The sequence below is a fragment of the Schistocerca cancellata genome, chromosome 9 (genome assembly GCF_023864275.1).
Source record: "Schistocerca cancellata isolate TAMUIC-IGC-003103 chromosome 9, iqSchCanc2.1, whole genome shotgun sequence".
In the NCBI taxonomy this organism is placed as follows: domain Eukaryota; kingdom Metazoa; phylum Arthropoda; class Insecta; order Orthoptera; family Acrididae; genus Schistocerca; species Schistocerca cancellata.
The window spans coordinates 442,438,347-442,455,358 of record NC_064634.1 but is presented as its reverse complement, the minus strand read 5'-3'; the positions used below and the strand labels follow the sequence as shown (position 1 = coordinate 442,455,358).

At 43.4% G+C, this 17,012-nt stretch overlaps 1 protein-coding gene across 1 annotated transcript in view; it reads right to left on the bottom strand.

The window, feature by feature from the left end:
- LOC126100549 (fatty acyl-CoA reductase wat-like) overlaps positions 1-17,012 on the bottom strand; it is a 212,838-nt gene that overhangs the window by 66,552 nt on the left and 129,274 nt on the right. The window contains exon 6 of the mRNA XM_049911167.1: positions 2,945-3,128. Within this exon, the coding sequence (XP_049767124.1) occupies positions 2,945-3,128 (184 nt within the window). The remainder of the gene's footprint in view (positions 1-2,944; positions 3,129-17,012) is intronic.

Here is a 17,012-nt window from a genome sequence, read left to right as displayed (position 1 = left end):
CACTTAATGCATCATCGAGCGTGTACTGAGTTCTGACTCACTGTGCTTGTACACAGATCGAAATTTTGGACTTCCTTTTACATTCTCTCTCATTCTTATCGCTTTTCACGTCCGGAAACCAGTTCACAATCTTTCAGCCCAGTATAGGGCCACGTCCAAGACTTCTTTCATGTCCAGCTATAAATCTCCAGGGTTGCACCTATAAGGGCAGTTTAGGCAGGCGAGCAGATGCTCCATGTCCTGCACAGCGCCACAGTCACACTTATCATCCGTGGTTCCAAGACCCCACCTAATAATATTTGTCTTCACTGGGCAACCCCTGTCCTTATTCGGTTCAGTGTCCTCCATGTCTTCCAGTTTGTACTGAATCAGCTGGGCACTTCCGGTGCAGATGGGTAGTCAGCTGGTGGTTCTTCTGTTGTGGTGGCTAAGAACCTTTTACGGGATTTCAGTCGCCCAGGGATGCCGATCGTCAATAATTTGTCTGAGCCTCTGATGTTCTTCGAGAGTTGGGATTCACAAACCCGGCAGCTCTATGTAGTTTTGGTAGGGAAGTAGGTTTCATGTATCGCGTTGTTATTCGACTTATTTCATTAAGAATTATGTCAACCTTCTTTGCATGAGTTGATCTGGACCATACTGGACAGGCATATTCGGCTGTAGAGAAGCATAACGCTTGTGCGGTGGTTCTTAATATTGAAGGTTTAGCACCCCATTTGCTGTTTAGTTTCCGCAGAATAATAATTATGGCACTTACCTTCTGTCACGTCTTTTTACGATGGTACTTGTATGTCAGAGATCTATGCTCCAATGTGGTATTATTCCAAGAGACCTTAAGTTTACGGTTACCTTGCCTGGATCGAAGGTGGAAGACTCTGACATGTGTTTTGGACGGGTTTGGCTTAAAAAAGTTGTGTTTATAATAGTTTGACATTTCTCTAAGAGCTTTCTCCAGCTTCTGTTCTACATCCTCAGAGGTTCTCCCCTGTGCTGTAATTGCCAGGTCATCCGCTTAAGAAAATTTTTCCTATGCTTAGTAATCGGTTGGTCGTTGGTACACAGATTAAATAGGGAGGGCGCCAAAACGCTTCCTTGGGCCGGACAATTTTTTCTAATCTGCCCTTTTGCCTATTGAGGGCAACATAAAATTGTCTATTTTGTAATAGGGTCTCGATAATCTTAACAAATTGATCGTTCATTATAGAGGTTCTGGAGCAGTAGCCTGTGGTTAATTGTATCATATGCAGAGCTTAGGTCGACCAGGGCTAGCCCTGCTATCTTTTTATTTTCGTGTCCTTCCTCTGTGTGTTCTGTTAAGCACGGTATTTCGCTAGTACATGATACTCTTCCCGGGTTTCAGGAGTGCCACTATCCTTGCCTTCCTCCACATGTTGGGGATATTACATGTTTTGCGACAGTGATTGAAAAGTCGCAGGACCAGTTCTTTGTGCCCAGTCCAAAGTGTTTGATCTGCTCCATGCACATGTCATCCACCCAATCTGTTTTGCTGCTTTTCATATTGCTGAGACCGTTGTTGAATTCCATCGTTGTAAAAGGTGTTAAAAACCTATCAGTTTCTCATTCTAAAGGTCTGTTCATTTTTACTTTCTATTGTTTTATCTTAGTCTTTCCATTCAGGAGCAGTTGATGAGCCACTGGATTAGGTGTTACCGCGGTAGACTGTTCGGGACGATTTGGGTCTCTGTCAAGTTTTTTTAATACGATTCTAGGGTATTTTGCTGCTATGTGTCATATCCATCCTCTTCAGGGTCTCCATCCATCTGTTTTGCCGAGCTTCACATATCATTTCCATCAAAGTCGCACGACATGCTATTTTTTCTTGATTAAAGGGATTCTATTGGTATAATTCTTCGTACTTGGCTAGGAGATGCCTGGAGTCGTGTGAGATACCAGGGATGTACTACTGTCGGCAGCCTCATGGTGTCTGGAGATTCTCTGTAGCATTCGCACAAATGACTGGTTGTTCTCTGGGGTTCGGGTGAGGTTTACTATGGCTTTATCCAGTTCGTCTGCGAAAGTTTTCCAGTTGACCTTTTTAAAATTAAATCTTCTGCGAAACGGTACTGTAGTGGTCTTGACTGCTGTATACACCTGTATACCTACTGGATGACATACTACTTTAGTACAGCAGTCATTTATGTTTGAGCTGTTAATGCAGTTGTTAGGGCTATATGCACGTTTCCATACTTTACTTGTGAAGGAGGGGGGAAGTTTTGGATCATGGAGGATAGTGAGGTTTCTTGTTTCCAGCCTTTCCTCCAACAGGTGCCCGTTACCGTCTGTTTCACTATACCCCCAAGTGGTGCTGTGGCAGTTAAAATCTCCTACAATGAATTTGGTGTTTTGGTTTGTGAAGCTTTTTGGGCGGGGTGAAAGCAATTTTTTTTCCTGGAGGTTAATTTCAGCTATTAGTATTTCGATATTATTGGCTGTACATTTTCTGACAGAAGTCACCGTCATCTCAGCTATAACGAATATGGAACTGCCGTGTTTAGGATGTAGCGCTTCCACAGCCAGTCGCATTCCTTGTATTTCAGGTATTTTTGCTTCTGCGGCTCTGTGGGTTTGTTGAATGCATAACACATCCCATTTATGAGTCTGGCAGAGTTCCGATAAGATGTCTTGTTTGTTGCTTGTAATTCCCTCGACGTTTAGGCTTACAATCGTCAGGACTGGCTCTGAGAAGTGCCTATTTGTTACCTTCTTCCAAGGTTTCCGCTGCTGGAAGGATTGGCCGTTATCGTTATTGATAACGTTTCCAGGGGACGCCGGCATGCTATAGTCTGATGGTGTCACTCTCGCTGTATATTACGCATTAATAGTCATAATCAATTTAGAATTATCCTGTATTTAACTGGATGTAGAAGCTTATTATCATAATCAGTCAGCAGAAAGGGTGTCAGAGAGAGTGTGGGGCTGTCACCAGGTGTCCCAGGCACAGGCGATGGTGGCGTTGGTGACCAGGTCGACGGGCACCAGGTCCGCCTTGACGTCGGGGTCGGCCAGGAAGACGCGCATCAGGCCGACGCCGGCGCCCGCAGCCACGCCGATGGGGCCGTACATGTTGCTCACCCACAGCGCCAGCGGCTCCTCCGCCGTGCTCACCACTGCGGGAACAGAATGTTCAAATGTGTGTGAAATCTTATGGGACTCAACTGCTAAGATCATCAGTCCGTAAGCTTACACACAACTTAGCCTAAACTATCCTAAGGACAAACACACACACACACCCATGTCCGAGGGAGGACTCGAACCTCCGCCGGGATCAGCCGCACAGTCCATGACAACAGCGCCTTAGACCGCTCGGCTAATCCCGCGCGGCTGCGGAAACAACCGGAAAACAACCACTGCCTCACACCGCGCACGTTCAGGCCGTGCCTACAACATGTTCTTCCACAGCCTTAATAGCCAAAATAGCGAGCAGGAACGAGACTCAAAAGGACACCACGACAAGTGCCATTACCCAATTTCCCGGGAACTTTTTTCAGTGGAAGAGGAGTCAAAATAAACGAATACGAGTCTTGGAATGTCCGCAGATACCCAACCGTTTCTCAAAAAAAGACGGTCCAAGTTTTCAAGGTATTTTCGACGTAATTTAGGAATCGCTTACCGCACGATATCAGCAGGCGGAATGGAAGCTCAGTGGTTAGCGTCACAGCTTATTTACTTTGCGGCCAGTGTTCGAAACCCGCTTATTGCTTTTATTTTATTTTTATTGTTTTCATTTATCTACCCAAGTCCGTAGAAGGTTACTATACGAGTGTTTCTTATAAAATAGTGGGATACGAGGGCGTTATATTAATTGTAAAATTATAAGTGGATTTCACAGTCAGTCGCACAGACGTGTGTGTGTGTGTGTGTGTGTGTGTGTGTGTGTGTGTGCGTGTGTGTGTGTGTGTTTGTGATGTACGTTGAGGAGCTACAATCTTATTAAATTCTAATATTATTATATTCTCACATCTTTTCTTATATTAATTATTACATTTCGTTTTTTTATTCTTCAGGAAGACCGATCGTAGAAACGTTCGAAATACAGATATGGCGAACAACATGACCATCGCACAAAGGCAGCTTTGCCACAGTGACATTTCTTCGTATGAATCTGACGCAGGAAAGAAACGTCGTTAACACTGGTGAATATTCCAAGCGTTGGCATAATTTCGCTGCAGACGATGCACAACGGACCACTTTTCCGAAAACTGGCACTTGCAGTTCATTATGAATCAAGATACACCGCAGCAAATTCACCGGAAATAATTTCAAATAGTTTTCTCATTTAAAAAAAAAATAATTCTTGTGACATAACAATTAGTACAGAAAGAAGGACAACGTTATATCAATATCCACTGAGAAACGTTCGTGTAGTAATATTTTACGGAAATGGGTATATAAATGAAAAACGAAAGTGATAAGTTGGTTTCGAACACAGGGTGAAAGGTTAAGTGTGCTAATCATTGTGCTACCGTGTCTCAGAATGCCGTCTCCTAAATGGCACAGACTACCAGAGAAATACCTCGGAAAGTCTGTCCTTTTTCCAGGAACAGTCAAGTATTTACGATAAACTGAGACACGTGTTCTCTTATTTTGAACCCTCTTCTATTGAGTGAAGTTTCTGGCAAATCGGGTTATGGCAATTGCTGTGTTCTCAAAAGATCTGTCAATTGGTGCGTTGCGTTTCTTCGAGGGTTACAAATTTCAGCTTTGCCACCTCGAAGTTTACCCAAAGATATTAAAAAAATTGCTAAGGCTTAAAAAATAGAGTTTTCTTCCGTTTTCGTATTTGTAGATTCACATCGATTCGTTTTTCGTGTAAAGTCATTCGGACATAAATTAACAAATGCTCTATAATTCTGATCCGAATTACACTCCTGGAAATTGAAATAAGAACACCGTGAATTCATTGTCCCAGGAAGGGGAAACTTTATTGACACATTCCTGGGGTCAGATACATCACATGATCACACTGACAGAACCACAGGCACATAGGCACAGGCAACAGAGCATGCACAATGTCGGCACTAGTACAGTGTATATCCACCTTTCGCAGCAATGCAGGCTGCTATTCTCCCATGGAGACAATTGTAGAGATGCTGGATGTAGTCCTGTCGAACGGCTTGCCATGCCATTTCCACCTGGCGCCTCAGTTGGACCAGCGTTCGTGCTGGACGTGCAGACCGCGTGAGACGACGCTTCATCCAGTCCCAAACATGCTCAATGGGGGACAGATCCGGAGATCTTGCTGACCAGGGTAGTTGACTTAAACCTTCTAGAGCACGTTGGGTGGCACGGGATACATGCGGATGTGCATTGTCCTGTTGGAACAGCAAGTTCCCTTGCCGGTCTAGGAATGGTAGAACGATGGGTTCGATGACGGTTTGGATGTACCGTGCACTATTCAGTGTCCCCTCGACGATCACCAGTGGTGTACGACCAGTGTAGGAGATCGCTCCCCACACCATGATGCCGGGTGTTGGCCCTGTGTGCCTCGGTCGTATGCAGTCCTGATTGTGGCGCTCACCTGCACGGCGCCAAACACGCATACGACCATCATTGGCACCAAGGCAGAAGCGACTCTCATCGCTGAAGACGACACGTCTCCATTCGTCCCTCCATTCACGCCTGTCGCGACACCACTGGAGGCGGGCTGCACGATGTTGGGGCGTGAGCGGAAGACGGCCTAACGGTGTGCGGGACCGTAGCCCAGCTTCATGGAGACTGTTGCGAATGGTCCTCGCCGATACCCCAGCAGCAACAGTGTCCCTAATTTGCTGGGAAGTGGCGGTGCGGTCCCCTACGGCACTGCGTAGGATCCTACGGTCTTGGCGTGCATCCGTGCGTCGCTGCGGTCCGGTCCCAGGTCGACGGGCACGTGCACCTTCCGCCGACCACTGGCGACAACATCGATGTACTGTGGAGACCTCACGCCCCACGTGTTGAGCAATTCGGCGGTACGTCCACCCGGCCTCCCGCATGCCCACTATACGCCCTCGCTCAAAGTCCGTCAACTGCACATACGGTTCACGTCCAGGCTGTCGCGGCATGCTACCAGTGTTAAAGGCTGCGATGGAGCTCCGTATGCCACGGCAAACTGGCTGACACTGACGGCGACGGTGCACAAATGCTGCGCAGCTAGCGCCATTCGACGGCCAACACCGCGGTTCCTGGTGTGTCCGCTGTGCCGTGCGTGTGATCATTGCTTGTACAGCCCTCTCGCAGTGTCCGGAGCAAGTATGGTGGGTCTGACACACCGGTGTCAATGTGTTCTTTTTTCCATTTCCAGGAGTGTATGTTTTATATCCAATGTATCGTTCTGGAGGGAGTACGCTTGGAATTTTTTTTTTTTTTTTTTTTTTTTTTTTTTTTTTTTTTGCATAGTCACTCACTCCCTTCGCTCCCGTTCACTGTCACTGTCTCCTGTTGTTGTCTCAGGCTTCGTACTGTCAAATCGTCATTAGATCTAAAGGCTGGGCACTATTGTTTGACTCCCTCACTTTACCCCCCAATGGTCCTATCCTGAAAATTGCACGAAATCTCACAATAGTTTCTGATTTAACCTAATCATTAAATTTTTTGAACAACAACAGTTTAAACATTCTGGGGCGTTAGGATGGAAATTAGTAGCTAACTGAAATTACTAGAATGAGGCGAGACTAAGCCGAACCAGAAAATAGGGTCCCACCAAATGGTTCAAATGGCTCTGAGTACTATGGGACTTAACATCTGTGGTCATCAGTCCCCTAGAACTTAGAACTACTTAAACCTAACTAACCTAAGGACATCACACACAGTCATGCCCGAGGCAGGATTCGAACCTGCGACCATATCGGTCGCGCGGTTCCAGACTGAAGCGCGTAGAACCTATCGGCCACCACGGCCGGCTAGGGTCCCACTGCGAGCCTCCACCACCAATGATAATGTCCGGTAGTCAGAGAAACAAAAATCAATCCGTAACCACTGACTGAATGTGTTAACAATATTCTGAAGCTGTTCCATGCCTAAGAAACCTACAACTTGCGTTCAAAATTTTACAAAGCGTAGTGCGTGGGGTTGGAATGGTGTAGGTTGCGGAGAGCAAGTGATAGCGTTTCATGATTTCCGGTTTTTAAGGTTAGAATATGTGTCGGTGGGACCAATGGACATATATTACAAAACATCGAAGAAAAAGCCCTTAGAAACCCATAATGTGGATATCAATATTTGCAGTAAATATCCATATACTCGTATATTTGCATATGTTGTCACATGAAGTGAAAGCATGTGACAATATTATTTAGCGAGCGGTCAGTGAGATGACGACAAGCTCAACAATCTGTTGGTGTTATTCGAAACATATACGCTGACCAAAATAACATCCCAACACCAATAAATAAGTAATATAAATTTCGGGAATACATTGGTCTAGGAAACATACATGAATTATTAACCTAGCAAGATCATAGGTTAATATAAATCCGTGGAAAGCCTTTGCAGATGTGAAATGTTGGTACGTCAGTAACGAGTATAACCGTCAGAATATTGAATGTAGGCATGCAAACATGCATGGATTGTGTCGTACAGGACCCATATGTCAGTTTGTGCCTGTTGCGCTTGGCCGGTCGATACAGGGAAGAGAGGAAAACAGCGAACGTGCCGCATTTAAATGGCAGTGCAGTCGACTACATGGGACCTGCTTTTATATTGCTCATTTCTCAACAACATAGACCACAAACAAAACAGTACTTATTAACAGAATCAACTGTGGGTTCTTGGTGAAACATTGTAAATTAACTAAACAAAACTGTTTTTGGCCTTGTTCCACAATTTAATTATTAATGTTATTGCACAACCTGGGTTTCTGGTTATAAGCCCATTTTCAATCACATTACTGATTCCCAAAGATGGTAATGCATAGATAAACATGTTGTTGTTGTTGTGGTCTTCAGTCGTGAGACTGGTTTGATGCAGCTCTCCATGCTACTCTATCCTGTGCAAGCTTCTTCATCTCCCAGTACCTACTGCAACCTACATCCTTCTGAATCTGCTTAGTGTATTGATCTCTTGGTCTCCCTCTACGATTTTTACCCTCCACGCTGCCCTCCAATGCTAAATTTGTAATCCCTCGATGCCTCAGAACATGTCCTACCAACCGATCCCTTCTTCTAGTCAAGTTGTGCCACAAACTTCTCTTCTCCCCAATCCTATTCAATACCTCCTCATTAGTTACGTGATCTACCCACCTTATCTTCAGCATTCTTCTGTAGCACCACATTTCGAAAGCTTCTATTCTCTTCTTGTCCAAACTAGTTATCGTCCATGTCTCACTTCCATACATGGCTACACTCCATACAAATACTTTCAGAAACGACTTCCTGACACCTAAATCTATATTCGATGTTAACAAATTTCTCTTCTTGAGAAACGCTTTCCTTGCCATTGCCAGTCTACATTTTATATCCTCTCTACTTCGACCATCATCGGTTATTTTACTCCCTAAATAGCAAAACTCCTTTACTACTTTAAGTGCCTCATTTCCTAATCTAATTCCCTCGGCATCACCCGACTTAATTTGACTACATTCCATTATCCTCGTTTTGCTTTTGTTGATGTTCATCTTATATCCTCCTTTCAAGACACTGTCCATTCCGTTCAACTGCTCTTCCAAGTCCTTTGCTGTCTCTGACAGAATTACAATGTCATCGGCGAACCTCAAAGTTTTTACTTCTTCTCCATGAATTTTAATACCTACTCCAAATTTTTCTTTTTTTCCTTTACTGCTTGCTCAATATACAGATTGAATAACATCGGGGAGAGGCTGCAACCCTGTCTCACTCCTTTCCCAACCACTGCTTCCCTTTCATGCCCCTCGACTCTTATAACTGCCATCTGGTTTCTGTACAAATTATAAATAGCCTTTCGCTCCCTGTATTTTACCCCTGCCACCTTCAGAATTTGAAAGAGAGTATTCCAGTCAACATTGTCAAAAGCTTTCTCTAAGTCTACAAATGCTAGAAACGTAGGTTTGCCTTTTCTTAATCTTTCTTCCAAGATAAGTCGTAAGGTCAGTATTGCCTCACGTGTTCCAACATTTCTACGGAATCCAAACTGATCTTCCCCGAGGTCGGCTTCTACCAGTTTTTCCATTCGTCTGTAAAGAATTCGCGTTAGTATTTTGCAGCTGTGACTTATTAAACTGATAGTTCGGTAACTTTCACATCTGTCAACACCTGCTTTCTTTGGGATTGGAATTATTATATTCTTCTTAAAGTCTGAGGGTATTTCGCCTGTCTCATACATCGTGCTCACCAGATGGTAGAGTTTTGTCATGACTGGCTCTCCTGAGGCCATCAGTAGTTCTAATGGAATGTTGTCTACTCCCGGGGCCTTGTTTTGACTCAGGTCTTTCAGTGCTCTGTCAAACTCTTCACGCAGTATCTTATCTCCCATTTCATCTTCATCTACATCCTCTTCCATTTCCATAATATTGTCCTCAAGTACATCGCCCTTGTATAAACCCTCTATATACTCCTTCCACCTTTCTGCTTTCCCTTCTTTGCTTAGAACTGGGTTGCCATCTGAGCTCTTGATATTCATACAAGTGGTTCTCTTCTCTCCAAAGGTCTCTTTAATTTTCCTGTAGGCAGTATCTATCTTACCCCTAGTGAGACAAGCCTCTACATCCTTACATTTGTCCTCTAGCCATCCCTGCTTAGCCATTTTGCACTTCCTGTCGATTTCATTTTTGAGACGTTTATATTCCTTTTTGCCTGCTTCATTTACTGCATTTTTATATTTTCTCCTTTCATCAATTAAATTCAATATTTCTTCTGTTACCCAAGGATTTCTATTAGCCCGCGTCTTTTTACCTACTTGATCGTCTGCTGCCTTCACCACTTCATCCCTCAGAGCTACCCATTCTTCTTCTACTGTATTTCTTTCCCCCATTCCTGTCAATTGTTCCCTAATGCTCTCCCTGAAACTCTCTACAACCTCTGGTTCTTTCAGTTTATCCAGGTCCCATCTCCTTAAATTCCCACCTTTTTGCAGTTTCTTCAGTTTCAATCTGCAGTTCATAACCAATAGATTGTGGTCAGAATCTACATCTGCCCCAGGAAATGTCTTACAATTTAATACCTGGTTCCTAAATCTCTGTCTTACCATTATATAATCTATCTGAAACCTGTCAGTATCTCCAGGCTTCTTCCATGTATACAGCCTCCTTTCATGATTCTTGAACCAAGTGTTAGCTATGATTAAGTTATGCTCTGTGCAAAATTCTACAAGGCGGCTTCCGCTTTCATTTCTTCCCCCCAATCCATATTCACCTACTATGTTTCCTTCTCTCCCTTTTCCTACTGACGAATTCCAGTCCCCCATCACTATTAAATTTTCGTCTCCCTTCACTACCTGAATAATTTCTTTTATCTCGTCATACATTTCATCTATTTCTTCATCATCTGCAGAGCTAGTTGGCATATAAACTTGTACTACTGTAGTAGGCATGGGCTTTGTGTCTATCTTGGCCACAATAATGCGTTGACTATGCTGTTTGTAGTAGCTAACCCGCACTCCTATTTTTTTATTCATTATTAAACCTACTCCTGCATTACCCCTATTTGATTTTGTATTTATAACCCTGTAATCACCTGACCAAAAGGGCCACCGAACTTCACTAATTCCCACTATATCTAACTTTAACCTATCCATCTCCCTTTTTAAATTTTCTAACCTACCTGCCCGATTAAGTGATCTGACATTCCACGCTCCGATCCGTAGAACGCCAGTTTTCTTTCTCTTGATAACGACGTCCTCTTGAGTAGTCCCCGCCCGGAGATCCGAATGGGGGACTATTTTACCTCCGGAATATTTTACCCAAGAGGACGCCATCATCATTTAATCATACAGTAGAGCTGCATGTCCTCGGGAAAAATTACGGCTGTAGTTTCCCCTTGCTTTCAGCCGTTCGCAGTACCAGCACAGCCAGGCCGTTTTGGTTAATGTTACAAGGCCAGATCAGTCAATCATCCAGACTTTTGCCCCTGCAACTACTGAAAAGGCTGCTGCCCCTCTTCAGGAACCACATGTTTGTCTGGCCTCTCAACAGATACCCCTCCGTTGTGGTTGCACCTACGGTACGGCCATCTGTATCGCTGAGGCACGCAAGCCTCCCCACCAACGTCAAGGTCCATGGTTCATGGGGGGAGATAAACATGATGACAAGGCAAAGATATCATTTCAACAACTTAAGGTGTCGATCCATAGATTAATGGACACACATAAAAAAAAGCTATTATCACCTCGATTCCGAGAGTTCCGGAACCTATACAGAAGATTTGAATAGAAATCAACATAAACATCGTTTCTGCCCTTTTTATTGTTCATGAAAACCACACATTGCATGTTGTACCACCATACAGTGAGACGTTCAGAGGTGGTGGTCCAGATTGCTGTACACACCACCACTATTGCCACCAATAATAACTGCAAAAGTATGATAGGAGTTTCTCTCTCTCATATCTTCAGGTGTAGTTGGAATGTCTTTATAAACAATGTCTTTTGCGAATCCCCACAAGAAAAAATCCAGAGTCGTCAAGTCTGGCAGACGAGCCGGCCACGACACATCTACTCCGAGTCCAATCCAACGATTTGAGAATTGTCTCTGCAACTCATTTCTAGCCATCAGTGGAAAATGTGCCGGACACTCAACGTGCTCATACCACATTCTGTTCCTTGTTCCTAAAAGCATTTCTTCCAATAACAGCCGCGCGGGGTAGCCGCGCGGTCTTAGGCATATTGTCACGGTCCGCGCGGCTCCTCCCGTCGGAGGTTCGAGTCCACCCTCAGGCATGGGTGTGTGTGTTGTCCTTAGCGTAAGTTAGTAGTGTGTAGGCTTAGGGACCGATGACCTCAGCAGTTTGGTACCATAAGGCCTTACCACAAATTTCCAAAAAAAATTTTCCAATAACAGATCTAATGTTTCTTGCAGGAATGTGGTGTACTTCCTTCCATTAAGATTTCCTTCGGTAAAATGGGGTCCTATAATTCTCTCCTCTAGAATCCCACACCATACATTCACCGACCACGGTTTTTGGTGTGCAACTTGCCGCAGCCAACATGGATTTTCAGCTGCCCAATAATGCAAGTTATGCAAATTAAGATTTCCATGGTTCGTGAATGGAGCCTCGTCAGTAAATAAAATCAAATTAATAAATGTGTCATCCCTCTGAATCTGAAGTTGAGCCCATCGGCAGAATTCAACGCGATGCATACAATCCGTACCAGTTAATTCTTCGTGGAGACTGATATGGTAAGGATGATATTTATGGCTATGCAGAACACGAACAACACTACTCTGCCAGATTCCCTTGCGATTTGACGCGAACTAACACAAGGATCTCGAACCACAGCGGCAAGGGTACCAATTTCCGTTTCCTCATTAGTAACTTTCCTTTTCCAGATATGTTCCCAATGCGTTAAAGATCCAGTTGTTCTCAATTTATCATAGACATATTTAAATGTACGATGTCTAGGGTGAGTAAGTTGAGGATATCTTTCAGTGTATAAGCCCCTAGCTCTCACTGAATTTTGTTAGCATTCTCAATAAATGAGAAGCATATCGATTTGTTCTTCGAAGGAATACATCATTGACATTCGCTTGATCCGACGATACTAGTCTTACCGTTCCTATTAATGTTGTATTGCGAAACTATCGAATGGTGTTTACATGTCAATGGCACTTTAGAGGGATACGCAGTATTCGGCGAATATTTACAATTTGGACGATATACGAGAGAGACTTGTCGGAGCATGTGCTTCGATTTGTGCCGAAGTGTTAAGGAATATCACTCAATCCATGATAAGAAGATTGCAGCACTACATTGATACCAATGATCATCACTTCGAACACCTTCTGTAAATGGACGTTCATGCTACCTTTTCGACCTTCGTTGACCTTCAAAGACCTTACTGTTATAAATTATTTAATTCGCCTTGATAGCCACTATCAGAAAATAAGTACCAAGCTACAGCACCCCATTAAACAAAAAAGAAAGAAAAACAAAGTTGACCTTCATATCTGTGACGCGACCCCACCTTGTAACAAGAAACCAACGTCATATTATGGCCCCCGTTGTCCCATGCAACATTTGTCCACAAACTTTTCAGCTACTATCATACTTTCGCAGTTATTCTAGGCGGCAATATTTAGTGACTCATCCTGTATAGAACGATGTTTCCCGCATCGTTACCACAAATCTGGAAAAGAGCTTCACCGATTTCCTTCAAATTTTTACATGTTACTGTGATAAACACCTTTGGACGCATATGTCAATGTACTTATTAACATATATAATATGTAAATAGATGTGAAATATATAGCAGTGAAACACTGTTAGCAAGCAGAAACGTTGATAGCAACATTATACATGTATTGCACGTTTGGTCTTTGGGTAAGGGGAAGAATCAGCAATGATCAAGCCGGCACGGTAGCTCAGCGTGTTCGGTCAGAGGGTTATCTGCCCTCTGTAATAAAAAACTTAGTCAACGGCTGAACACTGAACTTGAACGGCTGTCATGGGACATCCGCACTGAACAAATGCAACGAACAATATCGAAAACAAAAAGAATGGGGATAGCGTCTTTCATTAGTGATGAAAACGACCTCGCTCCCGGGCTCTAAACGCGCTACAGCTTAAATTTAATTAATAATCAGCATTGGCGGACGAAGACTTCCGACATAAGAAGTTACCCTCATTCTACCAACGGCCTTGTCAAAGACGACGGAAGAGCAGACAGAGGTCCAGAGGACTCTCTTGTTCTTGAGGCGGGAAACTGCTCCTAAAAGGGGAAGAATCAGCAACGGTCAACGGCATGAGGAAGCAGAAGGCAATGGAAACCACTGCATTAAAAACTCATAACGTGTATCCACAGGACACGAGGCCTGTAACTGAAAAAGTGTCATGATGATCTCTCCATTGGCAAAAGAATCCAGAATAATCCCCCATTTGGATCTCCGGGAGGGGACAGCCGACGGGGAAGTGACCCTGAGAAAAAGATTGAATAACCAACCAAAAGATAACGTTCTACGAGTCGGGGCATGGAATGTCAGAATCTTGAACGCGGTAGAGAAGCTAGATAATCTCAAACTGGAAGTGCAAGGGTTCAACCTACATATAGTAATGGTCAGTGAAGTGAAATAGAAATAAGACAAGGAGTTCTGATCGATTGAGTATAGAGTGATATCAACAGCAGCAGGAAATGGTATAACGGGAGTAGAATTCTTTATGAATAGGAAGGTAAGGGAGAAAGTGAGTTATTGTGAACAGTTCAGTAATAGGGACAGGGTTCCCTTATCAGAATCGACACCAAACCAGCGCCGACAACGACAGTACGGGTATACACGGCGACGTCGCAAGCTGAAGATGAAGAGACAAAGCATATGAGGATACTGAAAAGGTAATGCAATACGAAAAAGGAGATGAAAATCTAATAGTCACGAAGCACTGGAAAGCAGTTGTATGGGAGTAGCAGAAGAAAAGGTTACTGGTGAATATGGGCTTGGGACAAAGAATGAGAGACGAGAAAGACTAATTGAGTGTTGTAACAAACTTCAGCTCGTAATAGCGAATAGTCTGTTCAAGAACCACAAAGAGGAGGAGGTATACTTGCAAAAGGCTAGGTGATACGGGGAGATTTCAGTTAGATTACATCCTTGTCAGATAGAGATTCCGATATCAGATACTGGATTGCAAGGCGTACCCAGGAGCAGATATAGACTCAGATCACAATTTAGTAGTTATAGAGAGTAGATTGAAGTTTAAGAGATTAATCAGGATGAATCAATATGCTAAGGAGATACGGAAGTACTAAGGAATGACAATACACGCTTGAAGTTCCATAAGGCTGTAGATACAGCAATGAGGAATAGCTCAGTAGCCGGCCGGTGTGGCCGTGCGGTTCTAGGCGCTTCAGTCTGCAACCGCGTGACCGCTACGGTCGCAGGTTCGAATCCTGCTTCCGGCATGGATGAGTGTGATGTCCTTAGGTTAGTTAGGTTTAAGTAGTTCTAAGTTCTAGGGGACTGATGACCTTAGTTGATCGATGAAAAAAGGAAGTACAAAAATGTTCAGCGAAATTTAGGAATACAAAAATACAAGTCACTGAGGAATGAAATAAATAGGAAGTGCAGGGAAGATAATACGAAATGGCTGCATGAAAAATGGGAAGAAATCGAAAAAGAAATGATTCCCGGAAGGACTGACGCTCCATATAGGACAATAAAAACGACCTTCGGTGAAATTAAAAGCAAGGCTGGTAACATTAACAATGCAATGGGAATTCCACTGTTAAATGCGGAGAGCAGACAGTTGGAAAGAGAACTTTGAAGGGCTCTAGGAGGGGGAAGATTTGTGTGATGTGAGAGAAGAAGAAACAGGAATGGATTTAGGAGAGATATAAGATCCAGTATTAGGATCAGAATTTAAGAGAGCACTGGAGGACTTGAGATCAAATAAGGCAGAAGGGATAGATAACATTTTATCAAAATTCCTAAAAATCACTGGGAGATGTGGCAACAAAACGACTATTCACGTTGGTATGTAGAATGTATGAGTCTGGTGACGTACCATCTGACTTCCGGAAAAATATCATCCACACAATTCCGAAGACTGCAAGAGCCCAGAAGTGCGAGAATTATCGCAAAATAAGTTTAACAGCTCATGCATCCAAGTTGCTGACAAGAACAATATACAGAAGAATGGAAAAGAAAAGTGAGGACGTGTTACATGACGATCACTTTGGCTTCAGGAAAGGTAAAGGCACCAGATAGGCTGATAATGGAAGCAAGGCTAAAGAAAAACCAAGATACGTTCATAGGATTTATCGACCTGGAAAAAGCGTTTGACGATGTAAAATGGTGCAAGTTGTTCGGAATCCTAAGAAAAATAGTGGTAAGCCATAGGAAAAGACGGGTGATACACAATATGTACAAGACCCAAGGGAAAATAATAAGAGTGAACGACCAAGAACGGAGCGCTTGGATTAAAATGGGTATAAGACAGGGACGTAGTCTTTCGCCGCTATTGTACAATCTGTATATCGAAGAAGCAATGATGGAAACAAAAGAAAGATTCAGGAGTGGGATTAAAATTCAAGATTCAATTATAAGAATCGCTGATGATATTGCCGTCCTGAAAGAGAGAGAAGAAGAACTGCATGATCTGCTGAATGGAATGAACAGTATAATAAGTACAGAATATGGATTGAGAGTAAATCGAAGAAAGACGAAAGCACTGAGATGTAGCAGAAATGTGAACAGCGAGAAACTTAACATCAGGATTGATGGTTACTAAGTAGATGAAGTTAAGGAATTCTACTTCCTAGGCAGCAAGGTGGACATCAAAAGCAGACTAGCACAGGCAAAAACAGCATTCTTGGCCAAGAGAAATCTACCAGTATCTAACATAGCTCTTAATTTGGGGAAGGAATTTCTCGTATGTTTGGAGCTCAGCATTGTATGGTAGTGAAACATGGACTGTGGGAAAACCGAAACAGAAGAAAATCGAAGTATTTGAGATGTGGTGCTACAGGTCAATGTTGAAAATATGTTGGATTCATAAGGAATGACGAGGTTCTGCGCAGAATCGGAGAGCAAATGAACACGAGGAAAATTCTGACAAGGAGAAGGGACAGCATGATGGAACATCAGGGAATGGCTTCCATGGTACTAGAGGAAGTTGTAGAGGACAAAAACTGTAGAGCAAGACAGAGATTGGAATATATCCAACAAATAATCGAGTACGTAGTTTGGAAGTGTTACTCTGAGATGAAAAGATTGGCACACGAGAGGAATTCGTGGCTGGCCGCATCAAACCAGTCAGAAGACAGATGAATATATTATGTGATCAAAAGTATCCGGACACCCCCAAAAACATACGTCTTTCATATTAGGTAAATTGTGCTGCCACCTACCGCCAGGTACTCCATGTCAGCGACCTCAGTATTCACTAGACATCGTG